General features: G+C 46.4%; 1 protein-coding gene across 2 annotated transcripts in view; it reads right to left on the bottom strand.

Annotated features, from left to right (window-relative positions):
- The window catches only part of TMEM94 (transmembrane protein 94), a 63,127-nt gene that overhangs the window by 12,728 nt on the left and 36,344 nt on the right, over positions 1-14,055 (bottom strand). For both annotated transcript variants that reach the window (XM_068151539.1, XM_068151540.1), the window contains 9 exons: positions 11,584-11,640; positions 9,239-9,343; positions 8,476-8,640; positions 8,017-8,226; positions 7,534-7,849; positions 6,657-6,830; positions 3,368-3,470; positions 1,929-2,146; positions 503-684 (listed from right to left, as the gene is read on the bottom strand). In XM_068151539.1, the coding sequence (XP_068007640.1) occupies positions 503-684; positions 1,929-2,146; positions 3,368-3,470; positions 6,657-6,830; positions 7,534-7,849; positions 8,017-8,226; positions 8,476-8,640; positions 9,239-9,343; positions 11,584-11,640 (1,530 nt within the window). The remainder of the gene's footprint in view (positions 1-502; positions 685-1,928; positions 2,147-3,367; positions 3,471-6,656; positions 6,831-7,533; positions 7,850-8,016; positions 8,227-8,475; positions 8,641-9,238; positions 9,344-11,583; positions 11,641-14,055) is intronic.

Raw genomic sequence — 14,055 nt, forward strand, 5'->3', positions numbered from 1 at the left:
AAACTATGGCACCAAGCACCCCATCAAGTCTCCTCCTAAACACCTCCAGTGATGGTGACTCCACCACCTCCCTGGGCAGCCCATTCCAATGGCAAATCACTCTCTCTATGAAGAATTCCTTCCTAACTTTGAGCCTAAACCTCCCCTGGTGCAGCTTGAGACTGTGTCCTCTCATTCTGGTGCTGATTGCCTGGGAGAAGAGACCAGCCACTGCCTGTCTACAACCTCCCATCTCCAACCCCCTGGTCATCCTCATGGCCCTTCTTCGGACACGTTCTAGCTTGTCCAGATCTTTCTTCTAGGGGCTCCAGGTGAGCAGACAAAGACTTCCGTGCTGCTGTCCAGGCCAGAGTGTTGCAGACCAGCGCCAGATTGGAGTGTAGGAACCTTCTGGACCCATCAGCTAGCTGAATCAGCTTAACCTTAGGTTGCACTGGGGCTAAACTCCCCAGTCAGACAAGCAGGGGGCATGCAAGTTCAGGGGCTTCAGCGAAGAGCTTACCTTGCTTTTGAGCTCATCTTCCAGGGAGAAGTAGACAAAGCGGATGCAGGCATTGACCAGTCCATCAATGAGGCGGACAATGTCGAGGCGGGCCTGATACTGAGATGAGACCATTCCCATGAAGATCTGTCCACTCAGAGCCTGGATACAGTCTTCCTTCTCCATCACTTCCCCAATCCCTTCTTCAGGCATGCAAACAACACGCAATCGCGTTGAGACACAAGGGGCCACATGTGCATCGGAGTACACACGGTGGGAGAGGCCACCAAGAGAACACCCAAGGGTACAGGACCCAGGTAACACAGAAACATGCAGGTACAGAGGAGGACAAAAAGATAACAAAGGAATATCCAGGAATATCCAGGAAGAGAAAAAGAGGTCCATTTGTCCCGGCATACCCAATCACAGAAGCGGTTTCAGGGCATCCCCATATAGGTGACCAAGAACACAGGTGTGAAACGGGGAGCATGGAAAGGAAAAAGACAAAACAGAAAACAGGGATCAGTCAGAAGGAACTGGGGCAGGGAGGGAAAGGATGTGTGCTGCATAATGTTCACATGTCCATTTTAAACACGTCACGCTGTGCATAAACAACATGGCAAGTCTAGCTGAGGCAGAGTGGGATCAGAGCAGGAGGGGCCGATGAAAAGGAACTGGATAAGGTCCCTCCAGTGACACTGCAGACACTCCCAAAGGGCCTGCAAAGGCTCTTTGTCAAGGCTCCTTCACCATCACCAGATGAGCCTGTGGTGAATGGGAGCTGGATGCAGCATGAGGAACAAAGCTCCAAAACACTTCACACTGTTGCAAAGCTTGCCACAGGTGGGACTGAAAAGTGTTTTGGGAACACAGCTACATTCCAGCTGCTGGAAACCTCATTATTCAGAATGGGAGACCAAGGCAGAAAGAGATTAGAACTGGTTTTCCAAGAGAGCCTCCTGGAGTTAAGTAATGGCATGTGCTTATTTCCCAGTTTCCATTGCTGCTCTGGAGGAGATGTACAACTCATCCAGTGGGAATCAGTTCCTTCAGCACAGCAACAAAATCCATCAAGGGAGAACAGCTGCATACCACCATCCATTTAACTCCTCTGAAAAACCCACCACATGTGATTTCCATAAAATTAGACAACTAGCAAACCAAGTCCTGAAATACCCACTAGTCTTGACTCTCAGTTGCCTGATTTAACAAATGGACTTCCCACAAGTAGAGGAATTTCACTGCAAGCTTCAGCAACTTAACTAGAAACACACCTACCAGCTGCTTCATCACTACTTCCTCTGGAAACTCATCTCCTTCAGAAACCCTTAGTGCTCAATTTCCATCTGCTACTCTGAATAACAATGTTCTTACAGCTCTAGACATCAGAGAGCAAGCAGCTGGCCCAGCAGCAGAGCTTATAATAGGCAGCCCAGAAGACACATACCATCTGAGCTCCAGCTATTCCTCCGGCTGCTCTGTTTGATGGGGGTGGTCCCAGGGAGATCACAGCAAGTGAAGATCGCGCTCTGCCCGGGGACCTGCACCAGTTCTATGCACTTGCCATTGAGCTGGGAGGACAAGGCACAATGCATTGGCTTGTAGGCAAAGGCAGAACAGTATCCTGAGAGGCAGGCTCGCTGGTAGAAATCTAACACCTTCTTCCTACGTGGAAGAGACAAAACCCAGACAGAGTCAGCTGCGTAGTGCTGTCGCGTTTCCGACAAGGTGCACTGTGGCTCAATGCAGAAATCACCAGCTGCCTGTTGGAATAATGTATCCCATGAGGAGTGGTCAGAGACCCTGAAAGAGCCTTTCCTTACTGCTTCTGCTTTCTCTGAGCTGCAGGCACTACAGGGCAACAAAGCCACATATTGCAACAGTTTGTGTTTGCTCAGACAACTGAGGTGGATGAACGCAGCGCTGCTTGCATGCTCCTATTAATATAACGTGCTCCATGGCTGCCAGATGACTCCAAGGGAGTTCCCTGCACGACAGCTGGAGCTTAATTCACCAGAGAGCATTTATCTGGAGGGAGATAAACACCAAGGAGGGAACTGACAACTCTGCTAGCAGTATCTGTGGTAGTTAGTAATAGCCTTTTCTCCTGTCCCCTTTCAGAGTTTGGGTCACAGGAGCTGTTTGTGAAGTCTCCACATAGTCAATATCCAATCACTGGAATACTGTAAAGCTCCTTATTTGTGTTGACTCATAAAGGTCAGAAATTAGACCATATATGGGATTTTTCATTGGCTTTCTAAGATGATAAATATTCCAGCAAGGGCCAGTGGGAGCTTTCTTACACCTGAGGATAAACAGACTAGGAAGAACAATGTGCTGCTGCTAGTCAATGAAAGCAAATGCGACTGGTCTGCTCTGCTAGCAGGAACAGCAATTTAGCCTGCAGATGAAAAATGCTGTCAGATACTGCAGCAGGGACCAAAAGGCTGTGATGCATTGTGGTGGACTGGTTTGAAGCTGTCAACAGCAGGTGGAATTGATCACTTTGCATTTCATGTAAGACCAGGCAGTTGGTTTGAAAAGCTAAATTACATTCTCTGCCACCAGCAAATGCCCTGATTATCATTCATGGTCCCACTGCACAGTGCAGGCAGAGTCCACTTACAAGAAGCTAATACATTAACAGACACAATGAAAAGTGGCTTATTCTTAGTCCAACAGATTGCTTGTTGCTATCTAATCTATTACACTGCTATAATTAGAACAATTAATTATAAGCAGAGATGGCTCACGTTCATAACCTACTTGGAGTTTTATTACACAGCTTCAAAAGCATCAGTGAAGGGAATTTTAACAAAGGGCAACCAGTTTCTCTCTTCAATTTACCTGCAGCTCCTGACTGCACCAAATGACCAAGATGCTCACCTGTCTGAGCCAGAGAGGGGGTAGATATCAGTACCATCCCAAAAGTCTGTGCAGGCCTCAAGGATAATGTCAGCTGTCCCATGAGAAAACATCTGCTCAGTGCCTGAAGTGGAAGAGAACAATGAATCAGCATCACACATGCAGGCTCCTGGGTAAAAGGCTATCCCACCTTCATTTGTTAAAAGGAAGTGTCCCACAAACTGCTTTGATGCACTTCAGATACCACCTTTCCTCTGGAGAAAGTCTTTAGTCTCCATCAAGAAGCTGAGCCTTCAAGAGGGGATGACAACTATTCAGCTGCTATTTGGCTACCTGTGAGTTAAGACAAGGCTGTGATAAAATGTGAGCCATGGAGTCAGTTCCTATTCTCCCCTGACAACGTGTAGCAATCCTGCTCCTACAGAAGGTGGGTAATGTCTTGCTCCTTTATCCAACAGAGCAGAATAGAAGATATCCCTGCATGCTGCTTCTCACAAGAGCACTAACACCAGTGATGAAGCCTACAGGGATCAAAGCCTGCCTGCACTGGAAAGTACATTCAATTTCAGGCCAAGCAGAGATCTAAAAGGCAAGAGCTATTCTTGAATCCTTTCCACTCAAGCAGCAGAAGACAACTTAACAGTGTGACCCAGAGAGAGCAGCCTCTTTCACAGGGTGTCCCAAAAACATCTTCACTCAGGATGGGTCAAAAGTTCAATGTAACAGACTCTAAAAAAGAAACTCAGGCTGTGGTCAGGGAGGAACTGAAAATCAATGGACACCACAGCCTGTTCTGGCTTTTTTCTTCCACTGCTATACTCTTCAATACATATTTAGAATATTTCATTCCCTTTTGTGCAGAGAGGTGTTAAAAAGCATTTCTCAAAGGTGCCTAACAGCACTTGGCTGCTGCAGGTCCCAGGCACAGGACACAGGCTAAAGGATGCAGGGCGGCCTCCCCCTCCACACGTCCTGCTCCCTCCCACTCCTGCTGCTACATCAGCATTGCATGCACGTCGACTCCTCTGTCTAGGTTCCCTCCTCCAGCTGCTCTGTGACTTTGCCCCCAACAGCTTCAAAGCTGATCTAATGAAAAAAACATCACTGCCAAGAAAAATGAGCCCAAAGGCTTCTTGCGGGCATCGCTGCTGACTGCAAATGCTTACACTAGCTGGAGAAACCAAGAGCCAAGAATATCCACTGGCACAAACCAGGCAGGGACCTTCAGGAGCACCAGAGGATTTTCCAAAACACAGCAGCTCTCTGCTGTCTGCTATAAATAGTCATCACACGCCAAGTTTATCAGCATAACAAACTTCCAAGACGAATAGGGGCTCTGTGTGAAAGGAGCCTGTCTGAGGGGCACAAAGGAGTCCTTGTGCAGAGCTCTGGGTCATTTGATTCTATAAACACCTAATGCTTCCCACCTTACTGCTATGGTCAGATAGTCCTTCTTAAGAAAGAGGGAATGAGAAATGTTTCTTGATTCATACAAAACCTATGCCCTGGACACAGAGCAAGAGCTTGCAGATGATCACATGCGAGCCACACCTTTGTTCGTGCCTGACAGCAACCACATTCCACTTCCCATTCAGTGTCATCAGCATCCCACCCAACAGTCCTTCCAAGGGCTAAACGACAGTGACAGCACACACTATAAACTGGAAGGAGTGCATTCAGCTGTCATTGCCAGTAAGTGAGCTCAGCTTCTTCCCTTCCTAAACCGTGAGCTTGAGGGCCAGGATTTCTCTGGCAGTAATGAACAGGCCAGGGAGTACAACTAGCCAGGCGTGACTGCTGGGACTCGTCAGGGAGAACCAAGCTGCTACAGGGAGACAGAGCAGAAGGAACTGAGTGCAGCAAAGGAAGACAGAGATGGTATCAGGCCAGTTTACTCCACTGAAGATGCTGGTCAGCCCCTCATTTCCATGTGGTTACTATGGATTTGGGATGAACACTGCCAGATGGCAGGACACATACTTCAATGGAACAGCAATGGAACATACAGATGAGCTACCTCCTGCTACAGCTGCAGAATTTATTATGGATCTCCCCTTGACTTCAGCTCGTCATGGGAATGGGTGGATTCAAAGATTTGCTCACAAGTCATGTACAGAGGTTAGTTATGATCATCTGCTTTGACTCTTCTGCATAAACAGAGCCATTTGATTTCACCCCATGTTACCTGCACGATCCAGTACTCCTGGCTCTACACACTTCACAAAGTGTCAAGGGACTAGAAGGTAAGAGGTGTTCCAACGGTTAACTAACTCCCACTGGCAAAATTCCTCTTAGAATTTACTCTAGACAGCATAATCCAGGGTACAAATGTCTGAGCTCCAGCCTCTGAACTAAACCGTTTAAAAATGAGGATAAGGAGTTGAAATGAGGCAACAGGACAGATTCTTCCTTACGCTAAGAATCTCAGCATCAGAAAAATTCTTGCTCACAAAGGGAAGACAACAGCAATCAGGGCAAGTGAGAAAGCTCCTTCCCCAGATTCAGATACAAATTCAGGAAGAACTTGGCAAGAGAAGACAGTTTACCTGGTACATCTCTGGCCAGGAAAATAATCCCATTCCAGATTCAATATTGAACATATGTCAGCTCCCGAGAGCCAAGTTGAGTCAGTTTAAGGTATTGTGAAGGGACTAAGAGCTCTGACAGGCAAGCTGTTAAATTTTGCTGAGGTGCCTTAAGACCTGAGGTGCCCAGCTGCACATCCTTTCCATCTTAACCTATTCCTAGTAGAATAGAGAGGGGCAGCAGCAGAGAATTCAGCATGGCTTCAGGTGTTGTAGTCATGGTCACCACGAGTTTGCACAGGATTTCTGTGATTTCTTATTAGTGTGCAACAGACAAATTGAGTATTTAATATACTGCACTGGACAACTCAGGAAGACAATGATTTATGATTTGGGTTATCAAGAAGGATGAGCAATCACTAGTTAAAACCCTGAGTAATATTCAACCCTGTGCAGTATCAGTTTCACTGCCATAATGAAGTCTATTTAAAACCCAATAAAACCCCCTCCCTGCTCTGCACTGCCATTTGGTCCCAGGAAACAAGTTTACTCTGTGCTATTTTAAGTAATCTTTATGACCCTAGAGTGAGCCAGAGCAGGGAAGAATTCCCCCTCTTCACTGTGTCACGGCACTGATCACTCAGGGCTGCTGAGCATATCTGGCTGGTCACAAGCAGAGCAATGCTGTCACCCACCAGGGACTCCAGGCTACTTCAATTTGGTATCTCCCTGCAGAAAAGATATTCCTAGCCCAAATGGATGCCCAAGGAAAGGGGCAGCCTTACTGGTAGTGGTGTCCTTCACAAATAGGTTAATCATGTGGCTCAGGGGTGGTCTCCTCTTGGTGATGGATGAAAGCTTCCCCAGGATTGTTTCCTTAACCATCTCATCACTTGGCAAGCGGTACAAGGCCAAATAGTTCTCCTGCTTGAAAAGATCTTTAGCACCTGGTGTGAAACCTGAAATGTGAATACAAGGAAAAGAAAAATCAGGCTCCTCTCTCCTGCTTCTATGTCACCAAGTTTGCCTGTGATCCTTCTGACATGTCCCCAGCAACAGGTAGCTGAGCTGTGTTCACTGTGCACCTCCACCAAGCTGGATCAAGATCTCCAATGAAAAGCATTCAGAAGGACTAGATGTTAGTAACTACAGTTTCCAAGCCTCTGGTTCACTGAAGAGAGGAACTGTGACATTGAAGGACAGGCAGAGAAGTGAGTCCAAGAGCTTCTGAATTTCAATTCTAGCTTTTCCTCTAACCTCTTATCTCCTCTACACCTTGCCTTTCCCATCTATAAAATCATCTGAGGTACTCCACATCACTCCTGGTAAAGTGTTTCTCTAAGGACAGGGCAGCTGTCTGTCCACTAGCCACATACTCTGTCTCCTGACGAGACTGGCAAACTCCAGCCAGAAGAACACCAAGCCTAGCCAGGGCTGGCTGGAAATTTCCTTGATGACATTTGTTTCTTTGATACAATGTCAGAACTTGCCAAAAGCAATCTCTTTAATAGACTCTTGGCAAGTGAACAACAAGAGACTCAGCTCTGTAACTCCACCTTCTCAGCAACCCAGACCGAGGACCTGTTTCTCTTGTGCTCTAAGGATTAAGTGTCTATTGACAGCTCTGATTTCTCCATCTCTGCTCATCCAATTTCTCCTTACCTATTAGCCTGGCAAGCTCACAGAGGCCCCAGGGCACGTGGACAGGCAGGACAGCGTTGTGAGTCTCCTGGAGGGCAATGTTGCAGAGGTGGTCGGAGAAGCGGCACAGGCGCTCGGTGACGCTGGCATTGCAGAGGTTGAGCAGCACATTCAGGCCCAGAGGCTTGAGGGAATTCAAGTGCATGTGCCAGTTGGAGTCATCAAACTGGATGCAGGAGGGGTTCTGCTGGTCTTGGGACAGGCTAAGCATCTCAAGGTGGTAGTCACACACAAAGTCTTCAGCCTCACAAGCCAACACCTCACTGTCACCGACCACCTGGTCCAACAGACAGGGAAACCCTAGTTGGGTACAATGAATACAGCCCAAGTCTAGAATCCCACAGGGAATTCCCACTTAAATTCCCAGAAGAGGAGACTCTATGGGTTTAGTCTGTCTTATAACTCTACAAAAGACTACCTCTGTGCCCCTTCAGTACATCTTACCTGAGTATGCTCCTCCTCTCCACCCTCCGTGTCCTTGCTAAAACTCACATTGGACCCCGAGGGATGCTTGCTTCTGCTGCTTGGCTTTCGGTGGGCATGGGCATCAGGAGCCTTTGGAGTGTCACTAGACCAGTTGTTCCTCTCCTGCTCATTGGCCATGTGCACTGTGTCTGCCAGAGGGCCAGACAGCAAAGCATCTCTTTCATGGGGCTGCAAGAGACACACAAAATGAACAGTGGTCATTCAGTGGCTAAAGAGGAGCTACTCCTGAGTCACCTGATGCTTGAGGAGTCCTGTACAAGTCGACCTCATCCTCACTGCCCATTGATCTTTTAAACAAGGAATTATGTCACAGGGCTTCTTTACAAGCAAAGGATTCCCTCTGTAATACCATGTTGTGTGTGTCAGGCAGACTATGGTTAGAGACAACATAGTACATTATGGATTACATTCACCCACCTCATCTTCCATCTCAGGGTGGCAGAAGGATCGAGTAGAGAGCTCATCAGTCAGATCTTCATGGCTATCATGAGGTGGCTCCACCTTCCCACTGAAGAACAGAACAGTCTCTGGGCTGGGGTTTGGCCAGGAAAGAATCCCCTGCTTGTCTACACAGCAGAGCACCTAGAACATCCCACAACACCCCCAAGAAAGCAAAATCTCAGTGAAAATGTCTCAGCGTCCATACAGAGTTGTAAATATCACAAGTTCAGTGAACACAAGGGAGAACAGACAAATCTCTGCCAACCTTCTGCCTTAAGAAACTGCACCTAGGAACCCTCCAAGAAATCCAAGGATTCCTTGCTTTAGCAGGATTGATGGGGTGTTTATCACCAATTTTATCTCAGGGTATTACAAAACCAGGCAAGAAGTCAATGAGAAGGAAGCAACTGCTCAACCTGTTTCACCAGCTAGTACATTACTAGGATCTGGACCAGCTGTCCAGGAGTCAAGAGGACTATGAGACCAGAACCAGAGCTGGGAAACACAGAGATCCTGTCAGATGCCACAGAGTATCTCTAACCCTTGGTTTAGCCTATAAATGTGCTTCTGGCTTGGACAGGACAGTTATAAACTCTTCTACAAAGGCAGGTGCCTGAAGGGTTTCTAATTCCAGCACAGTGAACTGATGGCTACCAGCCTGTGCTCAGGGAAGGACACCAAGAACAATGCAAATGAAACATCCACCTCAGGCCCCTTCTAACAACTCAGCAATACTCACAGTGACAGATCCCAGACTATGGAGCAAGCTGGAAGTGAAGCTCAGAGTTGGGGATTTGCCTTTCAAAACACAGAGGAAGTGACTCCAGATACAGCGAATCATTTCCTGCCAAGGGAAGCAGAGGACATCAGACAATTAAAGCCCCACTCAGTGAAAGGCGAGGGGAGAAGAGGAAAAAAGGGAGTGTGGCATTACCTGCTTTCAGCTTGAACACACTGATACACTGTAAGCTAAGCATTGGTCTCCGTGGGAACCTGTTAACTGATACAGCACTGATTTCCCAAGGGAAAGGCACTTCTTCCCCTTGCCCAAGATGCCAACAGCCAGAATTCACTGAAACTACCTTTGTCTATCCAAGAACACAGGGAGGATCTCTGAAGAGATTTAATTTGGAGTGAATCAGTTGCTATCCCTTAGTATTGTTTCCTAAAGTAACTTCCATTCCCTTGGCTTGTAGGCTTTGAGGCTCACAATCACCATGCTGCAAATGGAGCCACTGTGGTGAGGTGGCCTGGCCCCCAGGTTACTAACTGAGGCAGTGACAATGTAGGAAATAAAGCCAAGGTGCCCTGACCACTCCAGCACTACAAATTAACTGTAATAAACTGACAGAAGGCAATATTTTGCAACATTAAAACATCAAGTTGGCACCCTTCACATTACACATGAAAATACTACAGAAGGGTCTGGATGGCAGCAGTCAATCCAAGCACCAGAGCTGTATGCTTTGCTCTGTGCACTCCTAAAGCCACCAAAACCAGGCTTCAGTGACAGGTTTATTTTACTGCTTTTCAGCTGTTGTTCTGGAATTCTGTCACTGCAGAGCACTTCCCTCAAAGCTCCTTGGGGGCCTGGAGCATCTCTCTTATGAGGAAAGGCTGAGAGACCTGAGGCTCTTTAGCCTGGAAAGCAGCAGCCTGAGAAGAGATCTTATCAATGCTGATCAATGTCTAAAGGATGGAGGGTAAGAAGATGGGGTCAGGCTCTTCTCAGTGGTGGCCAGTGATAGGACAAGGGGCAATGGGCACAAACTAGAATACAGAGGAGGTTTCACTTGAATTTAAGGAGAAAATTCTTTAGTTTGAGGGTGGCAGAGCACTGGAACAAGCTGCCCAGAGAGGCTGTGGACTCTCCTTCTCTGGAGACTTTCAAAACCCTCCTGTGTGATTTACTCTGGGTGTAGCTGCAGTATCAGAGTGGTTGGACTAGATGATCTCCAGAGGTCCCTTCCAACCTCTACTATTCTATGACTCTATGATACAGCCATAAACTCAATTGCAAACCAATCATGAGCTATCACCTGAAAGAAAAAAAAACAACCTCCTAGTTAAACCAGTTCCTCATAAGCAAAAATGTTTACACAGGTACAAAAGGAAAGAAGCAGATCCTCTCACCAAGGGAGGTCAGCTCAAGTCACTCCCTTTAACACCTGAAAAATATCTCAGCTAAATGATGAACTGGCACAGAAAAACAACAAAGTATTTAGCAAAGGAAGTATCTCTCTGTGTGTGTGTGTGTGTGTGTGTGTGCATGCATGAGCATTAGTCTGGGAATGGGAGCAAGGAGGTATGGAGTATGTGTGATTCTGGTAAAGTCTAGGGATTTTTAATCACTCCTGGAGTCCATCTGCCTCCTTATGGAAAGGGGAATCTTAATGCCAGATTAGACAGAAAAGAATCTTTCCTCTACCCACCTGTTTAGTCTGGATGATGCAATTTATAGAGTGGCCAGATGCAGTTCCTCCCCCAGAACAAGGTCTGAATGTTTACTTGCTCCAGCTTTGGATGCACTAGTAATGTGCTTAAGCTTGTTAAGGAGCCTATGAAACAGGATCAGACTTTTTGAAAGCCTGAATACCCCATGGTCCCCCCCACCAAGGTCCTGGTGCTGATCGCCAGCACCTCCGTTTGGTAGGTTTGGCTTGGCGAAGGTTTTTATGGTATGGGCAAAATGCTTCTTTCTGATACACACCATAAAAAGTTTGGTTTGCTCCTGCAACAGGAGGACTTGAAATAGGCACTTTCTTCAGGGCAGGGAAAAAAAAAAAAACAAAAAAAAAAAAGGAAAGGTTGACTTCAAACCATTTGCAATATTCAGAAAAGCTCAGCTGGACCCAGTGTCAAAGTCACCTCCATCTCTGGTCAGCAGAGCAGCATTCACATGGGGAGGAGTAGGGGAATGATGTGCAACCTGCATGCATAGCAAATTAAAGCAGCAAACGAGTGACAATGGACAACTGACACAAGTAAAAAGGGTCTAGGAACAGGCAAGGCAATCAGAGAGAAAGGGAAAGGGTATCAGGAAGTTCTGCAGAGAAGATGGAAGAAAATAATTCATAATAGTACCTGAGAAGATACCATCTCTGTGTAGCTGCTGAGAGTGTCCTCTGAAAACTTAGCAAGCTGCAGCAAGAGAAGAGATCAGTTACTATAATCATGCTCAGAAACATGGCATGAGGAACATCCTTCCCTAAATGCTGTGGAGAGCAGAAGGGAAGAGTCCTGCTCCGAGGGCATCGCTGCACCGAGGTAGAGCAATCATTCACTGAAGCAATTAAGTCTTTAATGGACTCTGTCTTTATCTACTTGTGAAGCACAAAGTGCTTGGTGCTGTACATCACAGAAGAACACACAGTCATTACCTAAATGTCACAGAGAAAATAATGGCAATTAGACCCTGAGGAGGCTCCTTCTGGGTGGTTATTTTTAGACAGAAAGAGCCAGGATTGACTGATCTGGTTTTAAGCCACATGGGTCAGCTAGAAGAAGGGAGCTGGCAGAGTGGCTCTAACAGCAGGTGCTTGGAACACAATGGGAATGAGGTGAAGTCAGTGAGATGGGGGTAGGACATGCAAAGGAATTCTAGCAGGGCACCACCATGAGGCTCTTGGAATTACACTGAGAAAGACACTAACTCAAAAGCTTGCATCCAGCACAAAGGAATTCCAGGGCAGCTGTCGCTTTGAAAACCAGTTTAAATGTTAAGCGCACGGAGAAGGGAACGTGGTGATCACATTTGTATGTACATAAAGTGGCACCCCAAATAATACTGCATTTATCTGGCACTTCTAAAAAGGACTGGTTAAAAAAAAAGCTGAGAAAAGCCAAGAGAAATGTGTCAGAAATTATTTACACTGAGAACTACGAAGGGGGGGGTGGTGGTGGTGTTAGGTTGGATTTGATGATCTCAGAGGTCTTTTCCAACCAAAACAATTCTCTGATACTTGGGAGCTGTTTAAATGAGAGGTTATTAACATTTCAAGCAGCAACAATCCCACAGTAAAAATAAAAATAAAAGAAGTCCAGTTGTGAGTAAAAGTGAAAATAAAAGCTAAAATTAACATTAAATGAAGAAAAACCATACCAGGAGGTTATTAAAATCAGTCCACAGCTTGCTGAGGACAGTGGAAGTGCAAATGCCATTGCAGGCAAAGCAGAGGTGTTAAAGCAATATTGCTGTTCCTTACTCGGTGGTGCAATCATAGCACATGAGAACTATGAAATAGTTTCCATGCTAACACCAGCTACTGAAAGTTTAATGTTTAAATTAGCAGGTCTGGACAACTTTCTGCTTCTGCTGATTTTGCACAAGGCTTGAACCGTGGCTTAAGTCCCAGCGCGACGGCAAAAAAGTTAACGTGGTGCCAAGGCCCTAAGAAGGGTGAGGAGAACAAATCAAGTCACCACAGGACCCCAGACAGACTTTGATTTCAGACAGAATAACAGAGCAGCTAATATGAGACTCAATTAAAAGAAGTGGAACAACACAACCAGAGCCAAACACCACAAGCAGAGGAGTAATGAATCTCATCGGACTCTTGGGATACCTTTTCTAGACAATATAACAAATTTGGCTGATAAAAGCAATGCTTTGGACACACCACTTGGTGCTTTGACATGATGCTAAATGCTCTGCTGACTTTCTGGCAAAAAGCAAAGCAATAGGGAGGGATTGGGATTGTTTAGTCTGGAGAAGAGGAGGCTGAGGAGAGACCTCATTGCCCTCTACAACTCTCTGAAAAGAGGTTGCAGTGAGGTGGGGCTTGGTCCCTTCTCCCTAGTATGAGGTGACAGAATGAGAGGAAATGGCCTGAAATTGTGCCAGGGGAGGGTCAGGCTGGAGATTAGGAAAGATTTCTTTACTAAATGAGTGGTCAGGGATTGGAATAGGCTGCCCAGGGAAGTGGTGGAGTCCCCATCCCTGGAGACTTTCAAGAAATATATGGACATGGCACTTTGGGACGTGCCTTAATGGCCCTGGTGGTGCTGGGTTGAAGGCTGGACTCTGAGATCTTAAAGGTCTCTTCCAACCAAAACAATTCTATGAATACCAGAGAAATGGGGCCCATGTTAAATGGATCAGAAATGCACTGTCTCCAAATGGAAGAGAAACTGAGGAATTATTTGCAGTAGGTTACTAGCTCAAGCAGGGACAAGTTCTGAGTATTCTGTTAACAACCTGAATGAAAACTAAACTCTCATTTACTGACAGAGACTGTAAAGTACAGAGAGTTTGGGGCAGGGTCCAGCAACAAAGAGAACAGACCATTGTTACACAACAGGGTGGACTGCTTGGTAAATGAGCAAACCCATGCACAGCAAGGGGCACAAAGGTAAGGCTGCACACCTAGGCACAAAAACAAAGGCTGGACTTACAGGATGAGGACCCTGTCTTAGAAATCTCTAGGCTATCAGCTAAACAAAGCCTGGCCATGTAAAAGCAGGGGCTAAAAGATCTAACATGACCCTTTGTTACACTAACATGAGAACACACAAGTAGAAAACCCAAATTATTCTGAAATTTAGCACTAGCCCAGC

The sequence above is a fragment of the Melanerpes formicivorus genome, unplaced genomic scaffold (genome assembly GCF_026170545.1).
Source record: "Melanerpes formicivorus ecotype bairdi unplaced genomic scaffold, bMelFor1.0.p_v2 SCAF_21, whole genome shotgun sequence".
Classification (NCBI taxonomy): domain Eukaryota; kingdom Metazoa; phylum Chordata; class Aves; order Piciformes; family Picidae; genus Melanerpes; species Melanerpes formicivorus.